We start from the raw sequence: 27465 nt of genomic DNA, 5'->3' as shown, positions 1-27465 counted from the left end.
GCTTCAGCTCAGGTCATGATCTCAGGGTCCTGGGATCGAGTCCCGCATCGGGCTCTCTGCTCAACAGGGAGCCTGCTTCCTCCTCTCTCTCTCTCTGCCTACTTGTGATTTCTCTCTGTCAAATAAATAAATAAAATCTTTAAAAAAATAAAAAAATAAAAAAATAAAAAAAAAAGATGCTTAACCACCTGAACCACTCAGGCACCCTTCAAAGATGTTTTTATAGTGCTCCTTAAAATATTGGCAGGTTTATTGGTCAGTGTCTTACGACCTATCTGTGCAAATATTATGCAGCCATTGGAGTTGTTAAAGGTTGGTTTGTTTTTTTTTTTAAGAAATGGAAAAAATTTTAAAGGTATGGAAAGATATACACTAATATTTCTATATGTATAATTAACTTCTGTGAATTAACATTAATGGTCATATTTGCTTCCAAACTAAAGAACACTTTGATTACCACCTGACCCACTTAATTCCCTCTTCCCTTCCCCAGAGGTAACCACCATCATGGAGCTGATAAATCCTTCTAGCTTGTTGTAAATGTATGTGAATGGAGTATTGTTTAGTGTTTTCAGACCTTTATTAATATCATCTCTTTTTTTAAAAAAATATTTATTTGACAGATAGAGATCACAAATAGGCAGAGAGGCAGGCGGTGGGAGGGGGGGACAGGCAGGCTCCCTGCTGAGCAGAGAGCCCGATGTAGTGTTTGAATCCAGGACCCTGAGATCATGACCTGAGCCGAAGGCAGAGGCTCAAGCCACTGAGCAACCCAGGTGCCCCTAATATTACCATCTTTGTTATGCAACTTGTTTCATTCGACATTAGGGTATTTTCTTAACTCTTTCATATTGAAATATATAAAATTTGAATGAAGTGAATAATTTATTCATTTTAACAGCTATGTGTAGTAATCATTTTATCTATGTTATTTCCCTTTTGATTAGGATGTGGGTTATTTTCCATTTTTTACACTTAGACACAGAGATGAAATTAACATCTTTATAATTGTCTGATTTTACACATACACAGATATTTCTCTAGGGTTAGAGTGCCACCACTTACTAATTTAACTTCTAGGTATGTGCGTTATTTTTTTTTCTTAAAGATTTTATTTATTTATTTGACAGACAGAGATCACAATTAGGCAGGGAGAGAGGTGGGGGAAACAGGTTCCCCGCTGACCAGGGAGTCCAGTGTGAGGCTTGATCTCAGGACCCTGAGATCATGACCCGAGCCGAAGGCAGAGGCTTAACCCACTGAGCCACCCAGGCGCCCCTCACAATTTTTTGTTTTTAAGTCCTCTCTACACCCAGTGTGGGTTCAAACTTACAACCCCAGGATCAAGTCACACACTGTACTGACTGAGCCAGCCAGGTATCACCTGATGTTCATAATTTATTAATAAAAATTGTATTATTGAACACCTAGCAGAACTTTTATCATATATATGATGAATGATTACAGTAAGAAGACACATGTTAGAAAAGAAAGTATTCAGAATAATTATTAAAAGAATCTAGGGGCGCCTGGGTTGCTCAGTGGATTAAGCCGCTGCCTTCGGCTCGGGTCATGATCTCAGGGTCCTTGGATCGAGTCCCACATCGGGCTCTCTGCTCAGCGGGGAGCCTGCTTCCTCCTCTCTCTCTCTGCCTGCCTCTCAGCCTACTTGTGATCTCTCTCTGTCAAATAAATAAAATCTTAAAAAAAAAAAAAAGTGAATCTAGGGGTACCTGTGTGGCTCAGTTGTTGAAGTGTCTGCCTTCCACTCAGGTCATGATCTCAGCATCCTGGGATCCGAGCTCTTCATCAAGCTCCCCTCTTCAGCAGGAAGCCTACTTTTCCCTCTCCAGCTCCCCCTTGCTCGTGTTCCCTCTCTCATTGTCTCTCTGTCTGTCAAATAAATAAATAAAATCTTTAAAAAAAAAAATGAATCTAGGGGTGCCTGGGTGGCTCCGTCAGTTAGTTAATTGACTCTTGATTTTAGCTCAGGTCACGATTTCAGGGTCATGAGATTAAACCCTTCATGGGCTCCATGCTGAGCGGGGAGTCTGCTTAAGATCTCTCTCTTCCTCTCTGTCTGCTCCCTTCCCCACTCACACATGCACACATGCTCTCTTTTTACTTATATTTATTTTTATTTTTTTTATTTAAGATTTCATTTACTTGACAGAGAACAAGTCAGCACGAGCAAGGGGAGCAGCATGCAGAGGGGGAGGGAGAAACAGGCTCTCTGCAGAGCAGGGGGCCCGACCGGGGTTCAGTCCCAAGATCCTGGGATCATGACGTGAGCCGAAGGCACATACTTAACCGACTGAGCCACGCAGGTGCCCCCTCTCTCTTTTTGAAAAAGAAAAGTGAGGGACGCCTGGGTGGCTCAGTTGGTTAAGCGGCTGCCTTCGGCTCAGGTCATGATCCCAGCATCCTGGGATCGAGTCCCACATCGGGCTCCTTGCTTGGCAGGGAGCCTGCTTCTCCCTCTGCCTCTGCCTGCCTCTCTGTCTGCCTGTGCTTGCTCGTTCTCTCTCCATCACTGACAAATAAATAAATAAATAATCTTAAAAAAAAAATTTAAAAAAAAAAAAAGAAAAAGAAAAGTGAACCTATACTGGCGTGCTTGGCTGCTTAGAAGAAGCACGTGACTTTTTTGATTTTGGAGACATAAGATTGAGCCCCATGTTGGGTGTAGAGATTATTGAAGAAAACTTTTAAAAACTTTTATTTTAGATTTATTTGTATATCCACACACAGTGAAGCTGAAGGAAATTTGTAGAACAGTCACATCACGATGGGTTTTCTTGTAGTATGGTCAAGTAAACTTTGCTGGAACTGACCTTTCTTGCATATAACTATACATTTTGGACAAAATTGGAAGAGAAAAAAAGACCTGAAGGCACTGGAAAATGAACAAAAGCAGGCAGCTTCTGAAAAGGAACTGACCCTTTTAAGAAGAAACAGCATGGAATGTGTTTTCCATTTTAACTGCTTTTAGCCAGACAACAGGCTGAAGTTCGCACCTGGCAGGTTGGTTAAAACTTTCATAGAAAACTTGTAAGAGGACAGAATTTGGGTCAGCCACAACCATTCAGCCACTGGAAAGGTTTGGAGGAGTGCTGGAAAGGAGAGATCTAGAGAGTGAGAACCTAAAATTCTGTATACATATTCTCTATACACCTCTGTTTAACCCTTGAACTATACACGCGCATGGAAGACTACAAGCAGCTCAGCTAAAGAGAAAAGAAGGGAACTAAGTGATGCCCAAGAGGCAAGAGTTTGCAGTTTGAGTCCAGCCAAATTTAACTGCATGCTGAGAGATATATAAGCACTTTCCAGAAGAATATAACAGAGCCCATTATGTACAACATAATATTCACAGTGTCCAAGATAAGTGCAAAACCACACCTTTTAAAAACTAGGAAGATACGACCCAAACTGAAAAAAGAAAGAAAAAAGACAAGCAACAGAAACCAACTTCATTTGTTGGGATTCGGAAATGGGTTTTAAGGCAGCTATTCTGATGAAATAAAGGAAGGTACACTTGTACTGAAGGAAAAGAAAGGAAATCTCAGTTGAGAAATAGCGCCAAGAAGGAGCCAAGTGGGAACTATAGAAGTGTAAAGTACGGCAGCTAAAATTAAAATTCACCAAGTGGTCTAATACAAACAAAATGGAGACCACAAAGGGAAAAGTCAGTGAATTGTTGATAAATGAGCTGAAAATCATCCAACCTGAAGAACAGAAAGAAAAATCCATTACTGAACCTCAGGGACCTTTGGGACATTATTTATAAGATCTAACTCACAACTGGAAGTTTCAGAAGGAGAGGAAAATTGAGAGACACAGAAACATATTTGTTGATAGAATACTTTAAAAACTCTCAGGTTTATAAAAAACACATTTGCTGTTTAAAGAAGCTTAGTGACACCTACTGGGATAAGGACAAAGGAAAAAACATACCTTGGTACATATGTCAGGGGTCCCCAAGACCACTTCAGGCTCAGTTATTTGCTATAAGGACTTAGAGGATTCAGAAACTGTTAGGCTTAGAGTTACCAGGTTATTGCAACAAAAGGACATATTAGAATTGGCAAAGGGAAAGGCATGGGATACAGTCCAGGAGAAACCAGGTGCAGGCTTCCAGGTGTCCAGTGGATTCACACAGAGATGCCTTTAATTTTCCCATCAGTGATGTGACAGCATGTGTGGCGTTGCCAATATGGGAAGCTCACTCGGTGTTTGGTGTCCAGAATGCCATGCAGTGCCCACATGACTGACCTCGGCTACTCAGACCCCCCAGAGCAAAAACAGATGTTTGCCATAAATCATATTGTTAGGGCAGACTTACCTGATCATACTGGTGCAGCATGGCTCAAGTCCTCAGGCGTACAAAAACACTTAGCAGCCAGAATATCTCAAGGGCTCAGAGTTCATGTCCCAGCTACCAGCCAGGGGCCAGTCCTAAAGACAGACCTTGGCCTGTGCAGGGTTTGAGCATTTCTGGCCTATTGAGTTAACCCTTTCCTACACGGTATTGTTTTTAAATTACTGAAGCCAAAGGTAAGGAGAAAATACTAGAAGTAGCTAGACAACGATGATACGTAAAAGGGAGACAATAATTAGAGTTAGCTTCTTACCAGCAACCACAAGTGCCAGAAGACAGGGAAATAACGTAAAGTGCCAAACAGGGGAAAAAAATTGTTGACCCAGATCTCTCTGTTGGACAAAAATACCCTGCAAGAATGAAGGCAAAAGAAAGACATTATAAGATGAAAGAAAACTAAGTTGTCACTGCACTGTAAGAAACACTAAAGTTCTTCAGATTAAAGCTAATTGACGCCAAATAGAAACTCAGACCATCAGGAAGAAAGAGCATTAGAAATGCTAAGTATCTGAAACAATATTAAATTTTTATTTTCTCAGGGTGCCTGCTGGCTCAGGCCGTAGAGCATGACTCTTGAGCTTGGGGTTGGGAGTTCGAGCCCCACATTGGGTGTAGAACTTACCTTAAAAGAGGCGGGGACCTGTGTGGCTCAGTGGGTTAAGCTCCTGACTCCTGGTTTTTGGGTCAGGTCATGATCTCGGTCCTGAGATTGAGCCCCACCCTTATCGGGCCCCACACTGAGCATGGAGCTTGCTTAATTAAGATTCTCTCCCTTTCACCCTCCCTCAACCTTGCTGCTCAGGCACACTTTCTCAAAAAAGGGGGCAGGGGAGACCTAAGTCAATTCTGTCATTATGTTAGTAGACTAAAACACTACAATCAGTAGAGTGGCAGACTACCTAAAACTGCTAGACCCAACATATCCTGACTATAAAAGGTGCACGATAAAGACACTGATAGGTAAAAAATAAACAAATGGAAAAATATATACCAAAAATATATATAAATGAATACCATGCAAAAGTTAAGCGTAACAACAAAGGGTGTTACCAGAAATTTAAAGTGATATGTTGTCATGATGAAAGGTCTCAAGAAATCTTATAGTCATAAAGGTGTATGTGCCTAGTAACAGCTTCAAAATACGTGAAGCAAAAATTTACGGAATTAAACAGGCACTTTTAAAATCATAATTGGAGATTGTAATACCTTTGTCAGCAGTTGATAGACCCACCCACACATGTGCGTACACACACTGAGCACAAAATCAACCACTTTGACCTAGATGGTATTTATAGAGGACTATTCTACAATGGCAGGATACACACTCTTTTGCAATTAGACAAGAAATACATTTACCATATGCTAGACCATTAAAAAAAAAAAGTAAATTTAAAAGATTAAAAACATTTAAAAGATTAAAAACCCAGGGCGCCTGGGTGGCTCAGTGGGTTAAAGCCTCTGCCTTCGGCTCGGGTTGTGATCCTGGGGTCCTGGGATCGAGCCCCACATCGGGCTCTCTGCTCCATGGGGAGTGTGCTTCCTCCTCTCTCTCTGCCTTGCCTCTCTGCCTACTTGTGATCTCTCTCTGTCAAATAAATAAATAAAATCTTTTAAAAAGTTATTAAAAAAACCCATACAAAATATGTCCTAAGACCATAATGAAATCAGATTTCTTTTTAATATTTTATTTATTTACTTGACAGAGATCACAAGTAGGCAGAGAGGCAAGCAGAGAAAGAGAGAGGAGGAAGCAGGCTCCCTGCAGAGCAGAGAGCCCAATGCGGGACTCAATCCCAGGACCCTGAGATCATGACCTGAGCCAAAGGCAGAGGCTTAACCCACTGAGCCACCCAGGTGCCCTGAAATTAGGTTTTGAAGCAATAAAAATAAGATACTAAGAAAATTCCTAAGCATATGGAAGTTTAGCAAGCTGCTTCACATAATGTGTAGCTCGAAGAAGTTGCAGGAAAATAATTTTGATGTTTTAAACTGAATGACAGTGAAAATGCAGTATATCAAACTTTAGGAATGTAATGCTGAAAGGGAAATTTATATAGATAGCTTTGAATGCTTACATTAGAAAAGAAAAAATCGGGGCGCCTGGGTGGCTCAGTGGGTTGGGCCGCTGCCTTCAGCTCAGGTCGTGATCTCGGGGTCCTGGGATCGAGTCCCACATCAGGCTCTCTGCTCAGCGGGGAGCCTGCTTCCTCCTCTCTCTCTCTCTCTGCCTGCCTCTCTGCCTACTTGTGATCTCTCTCTGTCAAATAAATAAATAAAATCTTAAAAAGAAAAGAAAAGAAAAGAAAAAATCTACATTCAGTGGTCTAGGGTTTCAACTTAAGAACTTAGAAAAAGGGGCCCCTGGCTGGCTCAGTCTGTAGAGCGTGCAGCTCTTAGATCTCAGGGCTTTAAGTTGGAGCTCCCTGTTGGGTATAGAGATTCCTTAAAAATAGTGTTTCAAAAGAAAAAGTCTTTTCAAAAACTAGAAAAAGAAGTGCAAAGTAAATCCACAGTAATAGAACGATATTAAAAATAAGCACAGAAATCAAGGGAATAAAGAACAATTAACAAGGCCAAAATTTGATGCCTAGAAAAGATAAGCAAAATTGATTTCTTGATTAATCAAGAAGAGAACCAGAATACCAATATCAAGCATGAAAAAGGGGTTACTACTTCAGATACTATGGATATTAAGAGGATAATAGAATATTATGAACAACTTCATGCCAATAAACTTATCAACTTTGATGAAATGAACAAACTCCTTGAAAATACAACTTATTGAAACTTAACACAATTTCTGTTAAATTAATTTTCAAAAATCTCTCACACAAAAACGTTCAAGTCCAGGGTTTTACTGGCACTCTAAGGAAAAAAGAGGAGAGAACACTTTGTAACTCTTAGACAAGAATGTAATAATACTGAAACTGGATGAAGACAATGCAAAGAAAATTATAGACTAATACCCCCATGAGCATAAGATGAGAAATCCTTCACAAAATATTAGCAAATCAAATCAGCCATGTATCTAAAGGTTAATGCCCCTTGGCTAAGTACAGTTTGTTCCAGGAATACAAGCTTAAGACCGTAGAATCAATCAGTGTAATTCACCACATTAATATAATAGAAAAACTGACTATTTCAGTCACTACAGAGAAGGCATTTGAAAATGCTCAACATCCTTTTTCTGATTAAAAAAAAAAATTTTTTTTCAGCCAGCTAGGAATAGAAGGTAATCTCCTCAGTCTAATACATGATATTTATTTAAAACTCGGCTGACATCTGGGGCGCCTGGGTGGCTCTTGACTCTCATGGTACAGAGGTTGCCAAGAAGATGGCGCTAGAGCTAAGGGAGATGAGAAAATGAAACTTTCAAACAGTAACATCAAAAGCATAAGATAGTAATAAATTTAACAAAATAATGTGTAAGTCAGTCCTCTGTACTCAAAACTGCAGAGAGAAGCTTAACTGTCTGAAAGGAAAGCTCTGCTATGCTTATGGATTGGAAGCCTCATTATTGTTAAGATGTCAGTCCTACCCAGATTCATCAATGGATTCAATTGAAAATCCCAGAAGAATTTTTTTCTGTAGAAATTGATAGGCTCATTCCAAAATGTCTTTGGAAATACACACAACCTAGAAAATCCAAATCGATTTTGAAAAAGAACAGTTGAGGACTTGGAATACTCACTTCAAGACTTAAAATTCCAGTAATAAAGACATTGTGGTACTTGCAAAGGAGTCAACAAATAGATCTAAGAAACAGAGGATTCAGAAGTAACTTACCACAAATTCAGTAACTTGTTTAAATCAGCACTTCAGTTACCTTGGAATATTCATGGATCAGAAGGCTGGGCACAGGTTAGCTGAAATTAAGTGTGCTCTGAAAATACCAGGTGTGAACAGGATTGTGATCTAATCGGAGACTTGGATTATTGGCAGAGTTCAATGCCTGGAGGCTGTAGGACCAATCCCCCCATTTTCTTGCTTGCTGGCTGTGGGCTGGGATTGTATTCCACCTATAGTCTCATAAGCCTTTCCTAACATGGTAGTGTGCTTCTTCAAAGCTATCAGGAGAATTTCTCTCAAGTCTACTACCAGATCTTACATAACAGGACAAGTGACTACTGTCCTATCAGATTCACAAGCCCTGCTCACTTTGGAGGCAGGAGGACCTGCACACCAGTCAGCAGGGGTCTCGGGAGCCATCTTCGCATTCTGCCTTCCGCAGTCCCTACTTCACATGATATGCAAAAATAAATTTAAAATGCATCAGAGACCTGAATACAAAAACTAAAACCACAAAACTTTCAGAAGAAAGCATAGAATATCTTCATGAATTGGGGGCTTAGGCAAAAGTTTTTTACACCATAGAACGCACTAGCCATAAAAAAAAAACTCATTTAAAAATTCGATAAATTGGACTTTGTCAAAATTAAAATCTGCTAATTAAACGATGCCACTAATAGGCAAAGCATTGACTAAGAGAAAGTATTTACAGAACGTGTCTGATGAAGGACTAGCATCTAGGAAATATTAACTACATTTCAACAGTAAAAGGACAAACAACACAAACTGAGCAGAAAAGATTCTGACATCTCACAGAAGAAGAACAAATGACCAGTAATCCAATAAAAATGTGTTCAACAATGGAGTCTTCCCAGAATTAAAATCAAAATAACATTGCTGTACATCCATCCAAATGGCTGAATAAAAGACTGACAACACCTAATGTTAAGTTGTGGAACAACTTAAATGCTCATGAATTACTGGTAAGAAGGTAAAATACTCCTGAGAAAGGTTGGTCAGTTTCTTAGAGGATTAAACATGCCCTATGACCTTGTAACTCCACTATGGAGAGATGGAAATGTGTTCGTACAACAACTTGTTATGTTCATAGTTTTAATCGTCATAGCTCAAAACTGGAAATAGTGAGTTGTCCATCAGCATGGGAGTATAGAACCTGTGATATAGCCTGCAGCAGTATTCATGATTCTCAGAAATTATGCCCAGTGAAAGAAGCAATACAAGAAATTCATACTACAGGATTCCATTTAGGTGAAACTATAGAAAAAGCACACTGGGGCACCTAGGTGGCTCAGTGGGTTAAAGTGTCTGCCTTTGGCTCAGGTCATGATCCCAGGGTCCTGGGATCAAGCCCCATTATCCGGCTCTCTGCTCAGTGGGGAGCCTGCTTCCTGCCTCTCTGCCTACTTGTGATATCTGTCAAATAAATAAATAAAATCTTCTAAAAAAAAAAGAAAAAACTGCTCTATGTGGGAAAAAAACCAATTACTTCTTGGGATGTTGGCTAGGAAGGAACATGAGGAAACTTTTGGGGGTAATGATGATAATCTGTATTTTTATGGAGTTACATAGGTGTATTGTCTTCAGAGTCAGTGAGTGTATTGTGTATTTCCATGTATACAGATTTTAACGTCAAAAGGAAAAGAGTAAACATTGCACTTCAGTTGGAACTGGAGTAGATTTCCTCTTGGTGATTTACTTTTAAATACATTTCTGAAAAATGAAATGGACTCATGGACAGATACGAGGGATAGTATGTAATTGCATACAGGTTTCCCCTACTATCCAAAAGTAGGGCATTCCTATGAAACCTTTGATGAGCCAAAACGAAAAGTGAAGATTATCCCCCCCCCTTTTCCAAGAGTTCACATTAAGCCACTTTGCTCTTATGAAAGACTACGTCAGTACCAATTTTTGCCTACTGAAAGAATCCAAAGAGGATTTTTGCTTTTATGAAAAAAGCCATGAGCATGCCAGTGTAGGTTTTTTTTTTAAAAGCAAAGTGGCTTAATGTGAACCTTGGGGAAGCAAGGGATACCTGTGTCGTAAAACATCAGGAAATAGTGGTGATGGTTGCACAGCAATGCGCATGTGCTTAACATCACTGAGTTGAATACTTGAAAATGGCTAGATAGTAAATTTTATGTTACGTGTATTTTACCATGATTAAAAAAAAAAAGGAATATGGTAAATGTAAGTAGTGTTTATATGGGGTGTTCACTCTGAAGTCATCACCTTTGCAATATGGTGGGGGGAAATAAAGCAGAGGGAAGAGACAAGCTTTTCCAGTTATTAAATAGATTTGTATTATTTCCGTGGGGGAAACACTCAGTAGAGCTGCTGGGGAAATGGAGAGAATGAGATCTCAAAAGTCAGGGGTATGTGTATGACCTAACACTTTATTTTATTTTTAAAATTTCTTTTGCTTATTACTGATAAAGATTTTAGAGATCGCCAGCTTTTTTAAAAGATTTTATTTATTTATTTGACAGAGATCACAAGTAGGCAGAGAGGCAGGCAGAGAGAGAGGAAGGGAAGCAGGCTCCCTGCTGAGCAGAGAGCCCGATGCGGGGCTCGATCCCAGGACCCTGAGATCAGGACCTGAGCCAAAGGCAGTGGCTTTAACCCACTGAGCCACCCAGGTGCCCCGATTGCCAGCTTTTATAGAAGATAATTGTATGTCCTATAGAAGTCTGAAGCTACAGCACTTAACCTCTATTGCTTACCTGATTACCAAAGACATGTACAAGTATACCAGTAACTACAGCAGAAATAGAGTGCCATGACCTGATTAGCATGGAAGGCAGAATTAGAAATAAATGTGTGCAGAAGGCATAAAATTACTTTTTAAATTTGATTTGGCTTTCACCATTATTAGTAATTAACTAATGCTTTGTTCAGTTTTAGATTGGGTCTGGTGTTTTTTGCAGGCTTAAGTTCAGACTTTTCTTAATTGGAGAATTTAGGAATTGTCTAACATGTGCGAAGAACCAGCCACATCTGAAAGGAAGGAAAAAAGGACAAAACACTAAAATCAGAGTTCTGTGTCTGTTCCATCGTGATTCATCACTACATTTTTTTTTTAAGATTTTATTTATTTATTTGACAGAGATCACAAGTAGGCAAAGAGGCAGGCAGAGAGAGTGGGAGAGTGAGCAGAGAGCCCGATGTGGGGCTTGATCCCAGGACGCTGGGATTATGACCTGAGCTGAAGGCAGAGGCTTAACCCACTGAGCCACCCAGGCACCCCAACCACTACATTTATTATTTTTATTTTTTATTTTTTTAAAGATTTTATTTATTTATTTGACAGAGAGATCACAAGTAGGCAGAGAGGCAGGTAGAGAGAGAAAGAGGAGGAAGCAGGCTCCCTGCTGAGCAGAGAGCCCGATGCGGGACTCGATCCCAGGACCCTGAGTTCGTGACCTGAGCCGAAGGCAGCGGCTTAACCCACTGAGCCACCCAGGCACCCCATTTATTATTTTTAATTATATTCTTTAGATAAGTTCAAAAGTTACATTTTCAGATCCACCTAGCGATTTTGGGTGGAGAGGTAGTCAATGCTGTTTTGTGCTGTGCGCTTTATAAATCTGAAATCAAGGGCAAAGGGAATGTTAAGTTATTTTAATAAAGGAAAAACTCTTTTTTCTTGACAGTCTAAGAGGAGTGCTAGTTTGAAAGGGATTCCTACAGATTTCTTTGGCCTGCTGTCAGGTGTGTTCATGGCCGAAAGCATATATGTCTATCTTTTACAGGAACAGCTTCATGTTTGGTATGATCCTTCTGTGCCTTTTTGAAGGGAATGTCTTGAGTTAAGGATAAATCTGTAGCAGAGCAGTCTATTAACCCATTTCAGCAGTCACAAAATTTGGATCTAAATATGTAAACACATTATCCAATGTCTTTTACAACTCAAAAAGTGGCTTCATTTATTATGAGCTATTAATGTAAAAGTCATCAAAATCAATGTGAAAATACATATCTTTCTTCATGTAAATAATTGTTCATATAAAAAAAAGTAACTGCCCATTTCCCCTTTATTAATGAATAGTTTCTCTTCTGTCATAAAGCCTGGCTTTTTTTTTTCTTTTTGTTATTTCACCTTTAAATTTTCTTAGAGATGTATATTACAAATTTTGAAAAACTAATGAATATAGAACGAGTTGAACAGACTCTTGAGTTGTAGATATATATATATATTTTTTAAGATTTTATTTATTTATTTGAGAGAGCACAAATGGTGGGGAAGGGTGGGGTGAGAGGGATAAGCAGACGCCCACCCCGCTGAGCTTGGACACTCCCTCCCCCCCCGTCCCCAGCCCCAGGCCCCATGACCTGAACCAAAGGCAGACACTTAATCAACTGAGCCACCCAGATACCCCGAGGTAGAGATTTAGTTAAAGTTGATTAACTGCTAAAACCTAAAATTTCTTAACATATTTCTTTCTTTTCAGAATAAGCATTTCAACAGCCTTTTCTTCCTTTGGAGAGTAAAATCATTTGACTTATGGGAAAGGCTGAATGAAGTTAGAATTAAACCAGGGGCTTTCCCCAAACTTAGTAATAAAAATCAATAGGTAGGGGACGCCTGGGTGGCTCAGTGGGTTAAGCCGCTGCCTTCGGCTCGGGTCATGATCTCAGGGTCCTGGGATCGAGTCCCGCATCGGGCTCTCTGCTCAGCAGGGAGCCTGCTTCCCCCTCTCTCTCTCTGCCTGCCTCTCCATCTACTTGTGATTTCTCTCTGTCAAATAAATGAATAAAAATCTTTAAAAAAAAAATCAATAGGTAGGGACTCAACAAGATTTGCTCACCTTCTCACTCAGATGGACAGGTACCATTTTCTTTTTCATTAGCCTTGAGCTCACCATTGGATGTGTTAGTGCCCTCTTTTGGCATAAAGCGGGTACTGCAGTTGGCATTCTTAATATGGGCAAGAGCTAAACATCCTTTTTTCTTTTAAAAATTTTTTAAAATTTAAATTCAATTAATTAATAAAATATGTATTATTAGTTTCAGAGATAGAGTTCAGTGATTCATAACTCCCAGTGCTCATTATATCACATGCCCTCCTTAATATCCATCACCCAGTTCCCCATCCCATTACCCCCTTCCCCTCCAGCAGTGCTCAGTTTGTTTCCTATGATTAAGAAGCTCTTACAGTGTGTCTTCCTCTCTGATTTCATCTTGTTTTATTTTTTCCTCTCTTCCCCATAATCCTGTTTTGTTTCTTAAATGTACATATATGAGTGAGATCATAGATAATTATCTTTCTCTGATTGACTTACTTCGCTTAGCACATTATCCTCCAGTTCCATCCACACTGTTGCAGATGGCAAGATTTCATTTTTTTTATTGGCTGAGTAGTATTTCCGTGTGTGTGCGCGCACGCACATGTGATACTAGATACAAGTCAAGTACATTCTTTGCAAATACTTTCTCCAGTCTGACTTATTTTTTATTCTTTTAAGTGTCTTTCAAAAAAGCCAAATTTTTAATTTTGATAAAGTATAATTTATCAGTTTTTTCTATTACATGCCAGATGTTTATTTTCTTCTAGTAGTTATATAGTACTAGGTTTTACATTTAAGTCTTTGATCCTTTTGTGTTCATTTTTGCATATCACATGAGGTGTATAGATCAGAGTTCGGGTTTTCTTGCATATGGATGTCCAGTTCAGACACAATTTGTTGAAAGACTTCTTTCTCCACTGAATTGGTTCTGCAATTTTGTACAAAAATAATTTGTTCATATATGCATGGATTTATTTTGGGACTTTGTATACCATTTCATTGCTCTTGTCTTTCTTTAAGCCATTGCTGTACCATCTTGATAATGGTAGCTTTATAGAAGTCTTGAAATTACATAGTGTTAGTCTTCCAACTTCATTCTTTTTCAAAGTCAGTTTGGCTTTTTTCGGTGCTTTGATTTCCTTAGGAATTTTAGAATCACTTTGTCCATTCCTACAAAAATACTTCCTGGAATTTTTGTTGTAACATCAAATTGTAGATAAACTTGGGGACAATTAGCACTTGTTAAAAACTGATTTTTCAGTTTTGAGCCTTTGAACCCATAAAAACAGTATAGCTTTCAGTTAATGTAGGCCTTCATTAGTTTCTCTCAGCTATGTTACACAGTTCAGTGTACGGATTTTGTCAGAGGGTGTAGCTCAGTGGGTAGAGCATTTTGACTGCATCTTTTGTCGGATTTATGCCTAAGCATCTTATATTTTGATGCTATTTTAAATGGTATTTTCAGCTCAATTTCTGGGTAATACTAATACATGGAAATAGAACTGATTGTATATATTGACCCTATATCTTGCAGCTTTGCTAAACTCACTGGTTCTTTCAGCTGTTCTGTCGATTGCATCACGTTTTCTAAATAGACAGTCAAGCCATCTGTAAATAATAGTTTTACTTCTTTTCCAATTTGGATGTGTTTTATTCCCTCTGCTTGACTTGCTACACTGGCTAGAACTCTCCATACAGTGTTCAATAGAAGTAGTGAGAGAGAACATCCTTTCCTCTTTTCATTAAATAGGATATTAGCTCTAGGTTTCTTGGAGATTCCCTATGCCAAGTTGAGGAAATTTTATAACCTAGCAGCTTGCTACTTTTGAAAGGTTGCTGAAACCTTGCTAAAAGATTTTATCAGAGGGGCTATTAGATTTTCTTAAATGCCTTTTCTGGGGGCGCCTGGGTGGCTCAGTGGGTTAAAGCCTCTGCCTTCTACTCAGGTCATGTTCCCAGTGTCCTGGAATAGAGCCCCATATCGGGCTCTCTGCTCAACAGGGAGCCTGCTTCCTCCTCTCTCTCTCTCTCTCTCTCTCTCTCTGCCTGTCTCGCTGCCTACTTGTGATCTCTGTCAAATAAATAAATAAAAATCTTTTTAAAAAATGCCTTTTCTGTATCTTTTTTGAGATGATCATATGATATTTTTTAGTTTTAGTATATCAATGTGGTGAGTTAATAGTGAATGATTATGAATGTTAAACCAATTTTGCATCTTTGTGGAAAAACCCCACTTGGTCACAGTGTATTCTTTTTATATATTGTTGGGTTTGATTTACTGAAATTGTGTTAAGGAATTTTTGCATCTCAGGGGTGCCTGGATGGTTCAGTTGGTTAAGTGTCGCCTTCGGCTCAGGTCATGATCCCAAGGGTCCTGGGATCGAGCCCCACATCAGGCTCCCTACTCAGTCGGGAGTCTGCTTCTACCTCTGCCCCTCCCCTTCCTTCTGCTCATGCTCTCTTGCACACATGCGTGCACGCTCTTTCTCTCAAATAAAATCTTAAAGAAAAAAGAAATTTTTGCATCTGTGTTCATGAACAATATTGCTTGGTATAGTTTTGGAGTCCAGGTAATGCTGGCCTTCTAAAATGTGTTGAAAGACATTACCTTTTCATTTTATTGGATGAGTTTTTGTAGAATTGGAATTATTTCTTGTTAATGTTTGGCTGAATTCCCCAGTGATGCCATCTGGACCTGGAATTTTCAGAGTGGGAAGCATTTTATTTGTTTTATTTCTTCAATAGATAGGGGACTAGTCAGTTTATTTTTAGAATGAACTTTGGTAGTTTGTGTCTTTGGAAGAATTTGTACACTTTATCTAAATTATCTAATTTAGGGGTGCCTCGGTGGTTCAGTGGGTTAAAGCCTTGCCTTTGGCTCAGGTTATGATCCCAGGGTCCTGGGATCGAGCCCCACATCAGGCTCTCTGCTCAAAGAGGAGCCTGCTTCCCCCTCTCTTTCTCTGCCTGCCTCTCTGCCTACTTGTGATCTGTCAAATAAAAAAAAAAGTAATAAATAAATAAATCTAATTTATTGGCATACTGTTGTTCATAATACTCCTCTTTTTTTTTTTTTTAAAGATTTTATTTATTTATTTGACACACCATAGAGAGAGCACAAGCAGGGGAGCATCAGGTAAAGGGAGAAGGAGAAGCAGGCTCCAAGCCAAGCAGGGAGCCTGATGCAGGACTGGATCCCAGGTTCCTGGGATAATGACCTGAGCCAAAGGCAGACGCTTAACCAACTGAGCCACCCAGGTGCCCCCTTTATTATCCTTTTAATGTCTGTAGAATCTGTAGTGATGTCACCTCTCTTATTCTTGGTACTAGCAGTTTTTTTACTCTTTCACCTTTTCTTGATCAATCTAGTTAGAGTTTTATCTGTTTTACTGATACTCTCAAAGAACTGTGGCTTCATTAATTTTGTTATTTTTCTGTTACTTGTTTCACTGATGTCTGCTCTGATTTTTTAAAAAAGATTTTATTTACTTATTTGAGAGAGAGAGACCATGAGTTGGGGGAAGGGCAGAGAAACAAGCAGACTCCCCGCTGAACAGGAATCCTGACAGGGGGCTCAATCCCAGGACCCTGAGATCCTGACCTAAGCTGAAGTCACTCAGCTGACTGAGCTACCCCAGTTCCCTGATGTCTGCTCTGATTTTTACTATTTACTTTCTTCTGTTTCTTAGGGTTCAGGCTCTTTTTCTAGTTTTTTTAGGGTTGCAGCTAAGATTGTTCATTTGCTATCTTCTTTGTTAACACAGACACTTTCGTACTCTATATTACTTTAGTTGGATCCCACAAATTTTGTTGGTGGTGGGTTTTTTTTTAAGAACCCACAAGTTTTTATTTTCATTCAGTTAAAAACACTTTCTAATTTCCCTGTTGATTTCCTCAGAAGTGTGTTTAGTTTACAAATAATGGTTTCCCCAAGCTTTCTTTCCGAATATCTTTTGTTAGAGTTTCTTTTTTTTTTTTTAAGATTTTATTTATTTGACAGAGAGAGATCACAAGTAGGCAGAGAGACAGGCAGAGAGAGAGGAGGAGGAAGCAGGCTCCCCGCTGAGCAGAGAGCCCGATGCGGGACTCGATCCCAGGACCCTGAGATCATGACCTGAGCCGAAGGCAGCGGCTTAACCCACTGAGCCACCCAGGCGCCCTTGTTAGAGTTTCTAATACAAATACCTTGTAGTCAGAAAACATAAAAGTGACTTGAATCCTTTAAAATGTTTTGGGGGTGCCTGGTGGCTCAGTAGGCTATATGCCTGGCTCTTGATTTCGGCTCAGGTCATGATCTCAGGGTCATGCGATCAAGCCCCATGTCAGGTTCCACGCTTGGCATGGAGTCTGCTTGAGGTTCTCTTTCTCCTTCTGCCTCTCTCCCTCCCCCACATCACGCGTGTGCATGTGCGCTCTCCCTCTCTCTCAAAATAAATCTTTAAATGTATCAGGACTGTTTCATGGCCCAGGATTTGGTTTGACTTGGTTAATGTTCTGCATATCCTTGAATGTGTATATTCTGCTGCTGTTATGCAGTGTTCTATAAATGTCAAGGTCAGATTGGTTAATAGTGTTTTTCTTCTGTATTTTTATTGATTTTTCTATCTACTTTCTGTCTTAGAGAGAGGGATATTGAAATTCCTTTTTTTTTTTTTTTAAGATTTTATTTATTTGACCGAGATCCCAAGTAGGTAGAGAAGCAGGCAGAGAGAGAGGAGGAAGCAGGCTCTCCACCGAGCAGAGAGCCTGATGCGGGGCTCAATCCCAGGAACCTGGGATCATGACCTGAGCCGAAGGCAGAGGCTTTAACCCACTGAGCCACCCAGGCGCCCCGATATTGAAATTCCTAACTATATATATTATGCCTTTATTGAGGTATAATCACATATACTATATATACAAATGGGTTTATATAATATATATTAAATGTATATAATATATAAATGGATTTATATATAAAATCCATTTAAAATGTACAACTGAATGTTTTTTATCATCACTATCCAGTTTTAGAACATTTTAGTCCCCCTACAGAAAAGAAACCCCATACTCATTAGCACTTACTCCGCATTTCCCACCACCACAGCCCTAAACAACAACTAACTGTATTGCCTGTGCCTATAGATTTGCTTATACCAGATATTTTACATAAGTGGAATCGTGCAATATATGGTCTTTTATAATTGGTTTCTTTCACTTAGCCTGATGTTTTCAAATTTTAGCCATGTCTAGCAGGTAGTGCTAGAACCCTTTTATTACTGTGTAATAATTACATTGTATTGATATATACTGCATTTTATTCTGTTCATCAGTTGATGGACATTTGAATTGTTTTCCCTTTTTGGCTATTGAGAATAATGTTTCCGATAAATATTAGTGTACACAAATTTCTGTGTTGTATGTTTTTATTTCTTGAGCATTTGCCTTAGAGTGGAAATGCTGGGTCATATAATAACTATGTTTAGCTTTTTGAGGAACCGCCAAACTGTTCTCCCAAGTGGCTGCACCATTCTTCATTCCCACTAAGAATGTAGGAGGGTTCCAGTTTCTCCATGTCTTTGCCAGTCGTTGTTACTGTGTTCTTTATGGTAACTCTCCTGGTGGGTTCATTGTGGTTTTGATTTGTACTTCCCTAATGACCAATGATGCGGAGCATCTTTTTATGTGCTTATTGGGCATTTGTAGTCTTCAGAGAATTGTCTATTTACATCCCTTGTTTATTTTGCAGTTGGGCTATTTTTTAATTATTGAGTTTTGTAATTCTTTACGTATTCTCATTATTATATTTTGGACACAAATACCTTATCAGATACATAATTTGCAAATATATTCTGTCACTTTCTGACTTGTGTCACTTTCTTGGGACCATTTACAGCATAAAGTAATTTTGATGTAGTGCTGCTTCTCTGGTGTTTCTTTGTCACTTGTTCTTTTGGTTGATTCATCACTGCCTAACCCAATGTCACAAAGATTTACTCCTGTTTTCTTTTTTTTTTAAGATTTTATATATTTATTTAACATAGAAAGAGCACACAAGTAGTGGGGAGGGGCAGAGGCAGAGAGAGAAGCAGGCTCCCCACTGAGCAGGGAGCCCAAGGCGGGGCTCGATCCCAGGACCCCGAGATCATGACCTGAACTGAAGGCAGACACTTAACCAACTGAGCCACGCAAGCACCCCTTCTGTTTTATTTTTTAAGTTTTTAATTTCGGTTCGTTAACATACAGTACAATACAGTGTTATATATTAGTTTCAGGTGTACGGTACAGTGATTCAGCAGTTTCGTGCATCTCCGGTGCCCATCACGAGTGCATTCCTTCATTTCCATCACCTATTTTTTTTTTTTTTTTAAAGATTTTATTTATTTATTTTACAGAGAGAGATCACAAGTAGGCAGAGAGGCAGGCAGAGAGAGAGAGAGGAGGAAGCAGGCTCCTGCTGAGCAGAGAGCCCGATGCGGGACTCGATCCCAGGACCCTGAGATCATGACCTGAGCCGAAGGCAGCGGCTTAACCCACTGAGCCACCCAGGCGCCCTCCATCACCTATTTAACTCCTGTTTTCTTCTAAGAGTTTTGAGATAGCTTCTCACTTTTCTGAAACAACTATTTATCTTTTTCTTTTTCTGTAAATCTTCACCACCTTGCCCCCACCTCAGCTGGTAACCTCAACACTTTTTCATTGAGAAACTAGAAGCATTCAGAAAGAAATCCCTCTTCCTGCGGTCTTCACATCTGTGAACTGGCCTGTGCCTCTCATCTTCGCTGCTCTAACAAGGGTCAGCCCCTTCATCTGGGCTCTGGATCTCTATCCTGCCTTTCTCCTAACTACTTCTGCTGCCCCCTTCAGCCTCTTTGTGTTTGTATCCTCATATAAGCATGCTTTAGTGTTTCCCATCTTTGAAAAGCTTTCCCTTGGCCCAAATGTCCCTTCTCCCCTTCACAGCCAGACTTCATAGGCATTTCTTCTCACACGGCCTCCACATCTCACCACTGATTGCTCTTCCGCTCCCTCCAATTCCTTGTGCTCGTATCACTCCACTGAACAGCTTTTTTTTTTTTTTTTTTTCTTAAGATACTATTTTATTTTGACAGCATGAATGAGGAGGGGCAGAGGGAGAGAGAATCCCAGTCTCAGGACCCTGACTGAGATCATGACCTGAGCCTAAGTCAGGAGTTGGGCGCCCAGCTCACTGAGCCACCCAGGTGTCTCTGCACTGAATAGTTTTAATCAGAGCATCAGCTTCTCTCCATGTTGCCAAGTCCATGGTTACTTTTTTCCTTATTCAAGCTCAGCAGAATTCGCCAGTTTCCACACCTTCTCCTCAAAGTACTTCTCTCTCCACTTCTATGATACCATACTCTCCTAGTTCTCTCCTGCCTCCCTGGTGATTGCTTCTGTTTCCTTCCACTAGCTCCTCTAGTTTTACTCCATTATTAAATATCAGAGTGCCATTGAATTAAGACCTGGGCTGCCTTCCCTATCAATCGTAGGTAACCTCGTCCATTTTTTATGACTTCTAAATATTATTTGTGTACTGGTGAAGTCCAAATGTATATTTCCTGCTCAGACTTGTCTTGTGTGCTGTGCACTGGTGGATCTGCTTTCTTTAATTATGGATATCTCGAACATCCATCCCAAAATTAAAATGCTCTGTCCTCTGCTCTTCCTTAGCCCACCTCATTAAATGACACCACAGCCATCTATTGTGTCCCACATTTAGTCCACCACCAGGTTCTACCTGTTCTACCTCCAAAATATAGCTCTGATCTGTCCACTCTTTTCCATCCTGACTGCCCCCATCCTAACCTGAATGACCATCATCTTGCACTTGAACCTCCATGTTAGCCTCCTTACGGTCTCCCTGCCTATACTGTTGCCCACCCCAACCCATTTTCTATGCAGTAGAAGTGTTCCCTCTTTTAAAAATACAGTGTACCGTGTTACTCTCCTGCTTGACCTTCAGCGGCTTCCCATTTCACCTGAAGTTAAAATCCAAGCTCCTTACCTTGCTCTTTGAAAGTACTCCATGATCTAGCTCCTGCCAGTCTCCAGCCTTGTCCATCCTCTGGCTTCTTGCATGACCAGCTCCTTCTCATCTTTCATATCTCACTTTTCATGTCAGTCTTCCAAAGAGCCTTTTTCTGACCGCTAGATTCGGTTGTTCCTGTGGACTCACACATTGCTCTCATCGTGGCACAATGGATTCATATCCTTGTGGGCCTCTGGGACAGGTGACACTTAGCTTGTTGCTATTCATGCCTCTCTTTCCGCCTGGGAAGTAAGTAAGGATCTTGTTCACCTTGTTCACTGTTGTATTATATTCCCAGTGCCTAGTACTTGCCTGGCACGTGGTAGGCACTTAAGCTTGCTGAGAGAGGCGGTGGGTGGCTCAGTTAGTTGAGCAGCTAACTCTCAATTTCAGTTCAGGTCATGATCTCAGGGTCATGAGATCAAGCCCTGCCTCAGGCTCTATGCTCAGTATGGAGCCTGCTTAAGATTCTCTCTCTTCCTTTGCCCACAACCCTCCCCCTCCTGCACACACACTCTTTCTCTCAAAAAATAAAAATAAAAAATCAAGTTTGCTGAGAGAAGAGGGGGCTGGGAAAGGAAGGAAAAGAACACATTGAAAATAAGGAATTTCCGGGGCGCCTGGGTGGCTCAGTGGTTAAGCCGCTGCCTTCGGCTCGGGTCATGATCTCAGGGTCCTGGGATCGAGTCCCGCATCGGGCTCTCTGCTCAGCGGGGAGCCTGCTTCCTCCTCTCTCTCTCTCTCTCTCTCTCTCTCTCTCTGCCTGCCTCTCTGCCTACTTGTGATTTCTCTCTGTCAAGTAAATAAATAAAATCTTTAAAAAAAAAAAAGAAAAGAAAATAAGGAATTTCCTATTTTTAAAAAATTCTGTACTGAAGTAGGAGGAGCAGATAAATGAAAGTAGGAGAGAGAAAAAAACATTTTATGGAACCAAACCATTGCAGTGTCTTGGTGCTTTTCTGGTTGTGAAGCAAACACTAAAACCAAGTCTAGAGGCTTCACCATTTTAAACTTTCAGCAGCTGCCTCTTTTATTGCCTTTTTCTTTCTTTCCTTCTTTCTTTCTTTCTTTCTTTTTCTTTTTTTTTAAGATTTTTGTTTATTTATTTGAGAGAGAGAGAGAAGGAGAAGCATCAGCTCCTGCTGATCAGGGAGCCTGATGTGGGGCTCCTTCCCAGACCCTGGGATTATGACCTGATCCAAAGGAGACACTTAACTGACTGAGCCATCAGGTGCCCCCTTGCCATTTTCTTCATGTGTTTTGTCCTACTAACTTGCCCTTGACAATCAGAGGACAGCACTTCCAGACTGTGCCACGTTCCTTTATTTGGTATCGTATCGTATTGTGTACTCAGATCCTTGGTCCACTGTACTTGATGGGCTCCAGGTGCAGAACCTTGGCCTCTGTGAGAGGAAACAAATGCAGACTGTGGTTAATTAGCCCATGCTTTAAGCACTTAACAGCAGATCTGAAGAAAAATAAAGCAGAATAAGGAGATGGAGCGTGATCAAAGGAGGGGTATGTTCAGTGGGATGGGCAGTCTGGGGGCAGTATCCCATGAACCAGGACCCAAATGAGGTGAAGGAACAAGTCATGTGACATTGTGGAGGAAAAGCATCTCAGCCTGAGGTTTGAGGGATTAATCAGCCTGTTCTTTCCCTCTGTTATAGCCCCTTTAATCAGTGTGCCCCTTTTCTAGAGACCATAATTCTACCATTGAGTTTTGTTTGTTTTCTTTTTTTAAGATTTTATTTATTTATTTGACAGACAGAGATCACAAGTAGGCAGAGAGGCAGGCAAGGAGAGAGGAAGAAACAGGCTCCCTGCCGAGCAGAGAGCCCGATGCGGGGCTTGATCCCAGAACCACAGGATCATGACCTGAGCCGAAGGCAGAGGCTTTAACCCACTGAGCCACCCAGGCACCCCTACCATTGAGTTTTTTTAAAAAGATTTTATTTACTTGACAGAGAGATCACAAGTAGGCAGAGAGAGAGGAGAAAGCAGGCTCCCCGCTGAGCAGGGATTCCCATCCCAGGACCCCAAGATCATGACCTGAACTGAAGGCAGAGGCTTCACCCACTGAGCCACCCAGGTGCCCCTCTGCCATTGATTTTTAAGGCCTAGCCTAGGGACTTCTGTACTGTTGTGCAGGTTGTGTACTGCACACCTCTATGGGACACGATTCACGTATGTTATCCCTGTAGGTTTCACTATTCTTCCGATGGTCTTCCAGCAGATGGCAGTAAGGTTCATGAATATAGGGTGGCTTTTGCTAATCTAGATTTGGGTGTACACTGGTGTCATTACCTCTCTTAGATACATTGAGCCCCAGTCTTTTTTCTCTCTGGGCCCCAGTCTTACTTGTAAGCTTTTCTTTTTTCTTTTTCTGTGTTTCTTTCAAATATTTTAAACTTAAAGAATTCCAAGTACATTACAAAAAACTCCCACGTAAACTTCATTCTAGTTCACCAGTTGTTAACATTTGCCTACTTTTGTTTTATTTCTCCCACCTCCGCTCCATAGGTACATGTTTTTTTCTTTCTTTTCTTTTCTTTTTTTTTTTTTTTTTTTTTTTTTAAGATTTCATTTATTTGAGAGAAAGAAGAGAGCACAAGCAGAGCAGAGGGAGAGGGACAGGCAGACTCCTGGCTGAATAGGGAGCCCAACATGGGGCCTGAAGCCAGGACGCTGAGATCATGACCCAAGCTGAAGGCAGAAATTTAACTGACTGAGCCATCCAGGCACCTGATACATGTTTTTTCCGGAACTGTTTAAGAGCTGATTGCAAACATCCTGCCCCTTCACACCCCTTTCCACTTTAGAGTGTTTGTGTTTGTCTTCGTTTGGGGGGGGGGTTATGATTTTATTTATTTATTTGACAGAGATCACAAGTAGGCAGAGGCAGGCAGAGAGAGAAGCGGGGAAGCAGACTCTCCACTGAGCAGAGAGCCCGATGCGGGACTCGATCCCAGGACCCTGAGATCAGGACCTGAGCCGAAGGCAGAGGCTTAACCCACTGAGCCACCCAGGCGCCCCTATCTTCGTTTTTGAGCAAGAATTTTTTTCAGGAATGTACATAGCCACAGTACACTTACTATATTTAGGAAGTTTAATATTGGTACCATATAGTTGACCCTTGAACATCATGGTAACAAGCAGTGAGTGCCATGTAGTCAAAAATTCACCTATAAATTTGATTCTCCAAAAATGTAACTACTAATCGCATACCATTAACCAGAAGCCTTACTGCTAACGTGAACGGTCAGCTAACACACATTGTGTATGTTCTGTGCACTGTATAATATATGTTCAAGAGTAAGCCAGAGAAAAGAAAACGTCATTATGAAAGTCGAAAGGAAGAAAAACTACATTTACAAGTACTATACTGTATTTATTGGGAAAAAATCCACGAGAATGAGCGTGGATTCAAGCACCTGTTGTTGAAGGATCACCTGTGCTTTTATTGGTTACGTAGTCCGCGTTCAGATTTTGTCTCTGTCCCAGTGGTGTCCTTTACAGCCATTTTTACCCCTTGATCCAATGTTTAGTCTGTAGTCCTCACACATGGCATTTATGTGTTCTCAAATCTTATCTCCTTTATTTTTTGCTGTTTTTTTTATTGAGGAATAATTAAGTACAGTGTTGCACATACGGGGTGTGCAGAGTAATGGTTCAGCAGTACTGTGCATTACTCGGCGCTGTAAGTGTACCCGCTCCAAATCCCCTTCACCTTTTCACCCCCCTCCCACCTCCCCTCTGGCAAGCAGCAGTGTATTCCCTGTAGTTAAGAGTCGGGTTTGTCTCTTTCCTTTGTTCACTTGTTTATTACTTTCCACGTGTGGACGAAATCATAGGGTATTTGTCTCTGTTTGACTTAGTTCACCTAGGGTTATACCCTCTACGTCCATCCATGTTGTGAATTTCTCAGTCTGGGTTTTCTGGTGTTTTATTAGATCTTGGTTGTTATTGGCAACAATACCACAGAAGTGATGTTGTGTTCTTGGTGCAGTACACCAAAGAGGCACATGGTTAATCTGTTCCACTCGGAAGCATTCTGTGTTGAAACTGTGCTTGTGGCTTAGTATTTGCTCTCCTAAGAAGGCAGCACGTCTATATACTGCTTAGTATTTGCTCTCCTAAGAAGGCAGCACGTCTATATCCTGCTTAGTATTTGCTCTCCTAAGAAGGCAGCACTCTGTTCAGCTTTCTGTCCCATCAGGTGAGCCTGATTTGCCTCCCAGCTCTCTTCCTTTGCATTTCCGTCAGGAATCCTAATGCCTGTTACTTCTCCTAGTGCCACATCTCTTGTCTGGACTCCCCAGCCAGGGATTGTTTCTTCTGTACAGCCAGCATACCTTCAGGGTAAAAGTTTCAAGTTAGGATATGTTGGTTTTAGCAAGGTTAGGCTTCAGAGGTGAATATTGTAGCTGGACCATGGGGAAGATCTAGGTGCCAGGGGGTCCCCTTGAACAGAATCAAGTTCATTTTACCCTCAATCACAGTCTTACAGACCTGTCCTGTTTTGATTATAGTTAAAATGTGAGTGTTTACTGCAGGTCACTAACAATGCTAAGCATTCTACTGCATTGGTGTCCTATAAAAACAGCTCTAGGAAATAGGTGTTACTTTCTTTTACAAAAGAAAAAACAAAGCTTTAGAATAGTCATGTAAGACAATATGGCTAAAAATTAACCAGGATCCAAACTCCTATCTCTCCAGCTCTAAAGCCCTTGCCCTTCTTCATGAACAGAAGAACACAGCAAAAGGACCATTTGTGTTGAAGTTAATAACCTTCACAGGTTGAAATTCAAATACAGGGTCCTTGCTAGATTGATGGTAATCACTAGCAACTTTTACACACACTTCTTGAGTCTTTAAGTAGAAGAACTTAGATCTTTCCAGTCTGGCTGTCCCTCACCACAAGACCCACTTGTCTGAGACAGTCTTGATTTATACCTATCTCCTAACAATTAGTAAGAGTGTCCCCATTCATTTTCACAGGTATTGCGGTTTAGATAATAATGTAGTTCCCCACCCACTGTCCTTCCTGAGTTCTCTTCGGGTTAACAGAGAGACTGGGGTTCCCTTGTGGCCAACACGAATAGAGTTGGGTTTCATTTTATCCACCTCTCTCTCCTGCTCCCACCCCATTTATTATCCATACCTTAGCTTTGGTTTTATAGTGACCAGATGAATTTGTCGCCATGGTTTGCTTCATTCAGTCAGCCATTAAAGAGTTTATCACACTTCTTCTACCCTTTCTGTTGAAACATTTCAAGACATTGGTATTTTATCCCATTGTACTTCAGTAGCCATCTCTAAAAAAAAGAAGTTTCTAAGTTTCTGTGAACCTGTACAGAAACCGCAGGAACCGTTTGCAGTATGAGTCCTCACTCCTGACCTACAGTTTGATTTTCATTTATCAGATTCTCTTAAGGAGCGGTGCGTCTGAACTGCGTGTTGTGTAATTACATTAGCGTAATGCTTCTCCGATGTGCAGGACACAGCCCAAGAGCAGGCCTGGCCATGTGCTCCCGGGTAACCTGTGTTCCCTTTTCTTTTGGCAGTGCACGATCTGATTTTCTGGCGAGATGTGAAGAAGACGGGTTTTGTCTTTGGCACCACACTGGTCATGCTGCTCTCCCTGGCAGCGTTCAGTGTCATCAGCGTGATTTCTTACCTCATCCTGGCCCTTCTCTCTGTCACCATCAGCTTCAGGGTCTACAAGTCTGTCATCCAAGCTGTACAGAAATCAGAAGAGGGCCATCCGTTCAAGTGAGTGGAAGTATCACAAGTAACACTCACCAGTTTAGAGAAGGGGTTTGCTGAGGATGGCGGGACCGGACTAAGGGAAGAATTAGCCCAAAGCAGCTGATCCCTCGCAGGAACCGTCAGCTAGAAACCTTGTCTCTTCAGAAGGGACCAAGTTAGGAGCCAAGTAACTTTTGGACAAACGTTTAATATCAAAGACGACTGCCTGAACTCCTGAGTGGGGCCTCCAGGACCCCCAGTTAGATGGGGTCCCAAGGACATGCTTAAGTTCCCTATTATATAGTTAACTATTTTTGATTTGGTTTGGTTTTGGCTTTGATTTTTTAAACATTTTTATTTTAAATTCAGTTAATTAACATACAGTGTATTATTAGTTTCAGAGACAGAGTTCATTGATTCATCAGTCTTATTTATATAAGACCCAGTGCTCACTGCATCACATGCCCTCTTTAATATCCAACACCCAGTACCCCTGGGGATAAAAATATATGTTTATAAAAAATTAAAAATTTTTAAAAAATTAAAAATTAAAAAATATATATATCCATCACCCAGCTACCCCATCCCCTAGCCACCCCCCCCATATAGTTAAACCTTAGAACAACTTTGAAATCTCAGTATTGAGGCTGTGCTCTTGGCAATATCAGAATTTGACATGCTCACTCTTCATTGTATTACTGAATTAC

The 27465-nt window shown here is 40.7% G+C and overlaps 1 protein-coding gene across 2 annotated transcripts in view; it reads left to right on the top strand.

Annotated features, from left to right (window-relative positions):
• The window catches only part of RTN3 (reticulon 3), a 69205-nt gene that overhangs the window by 32127 nt on the left and 9613 nt on the right, over window positions 1-27465 (top strand). For both annotated transcript variants that reach the window (XM_059403228.1, XM_059403218.1), the window contains one exon: window positions 26575-26782. In XM_059403228.1, the coding sequence (XP_059259211.1) occupies window positions 26575-26782 (208 nt within the window). The remainder of the gene's footprint in view (window positions 1-26574; window positions 26783-27465) is intronic.

The sequence above is a fragment of the Mustela nigripes genome, chromosome 1 (assembly GCF_022355385.1).
Source record: "Mustela nigripes isolate SB6536 chromosome 1, MUSNIG.SB6536, whole genome shotgun sequence".
Lineage (NCBI taxonomy): Eukaryota > Metazoa > Chordata > Mammalia > Carnivora > Mustelidae > Mustela > Mustela nigripes.
This window is presented reverse-complemented; position numbering and strand designations above follow the sequence as displayed.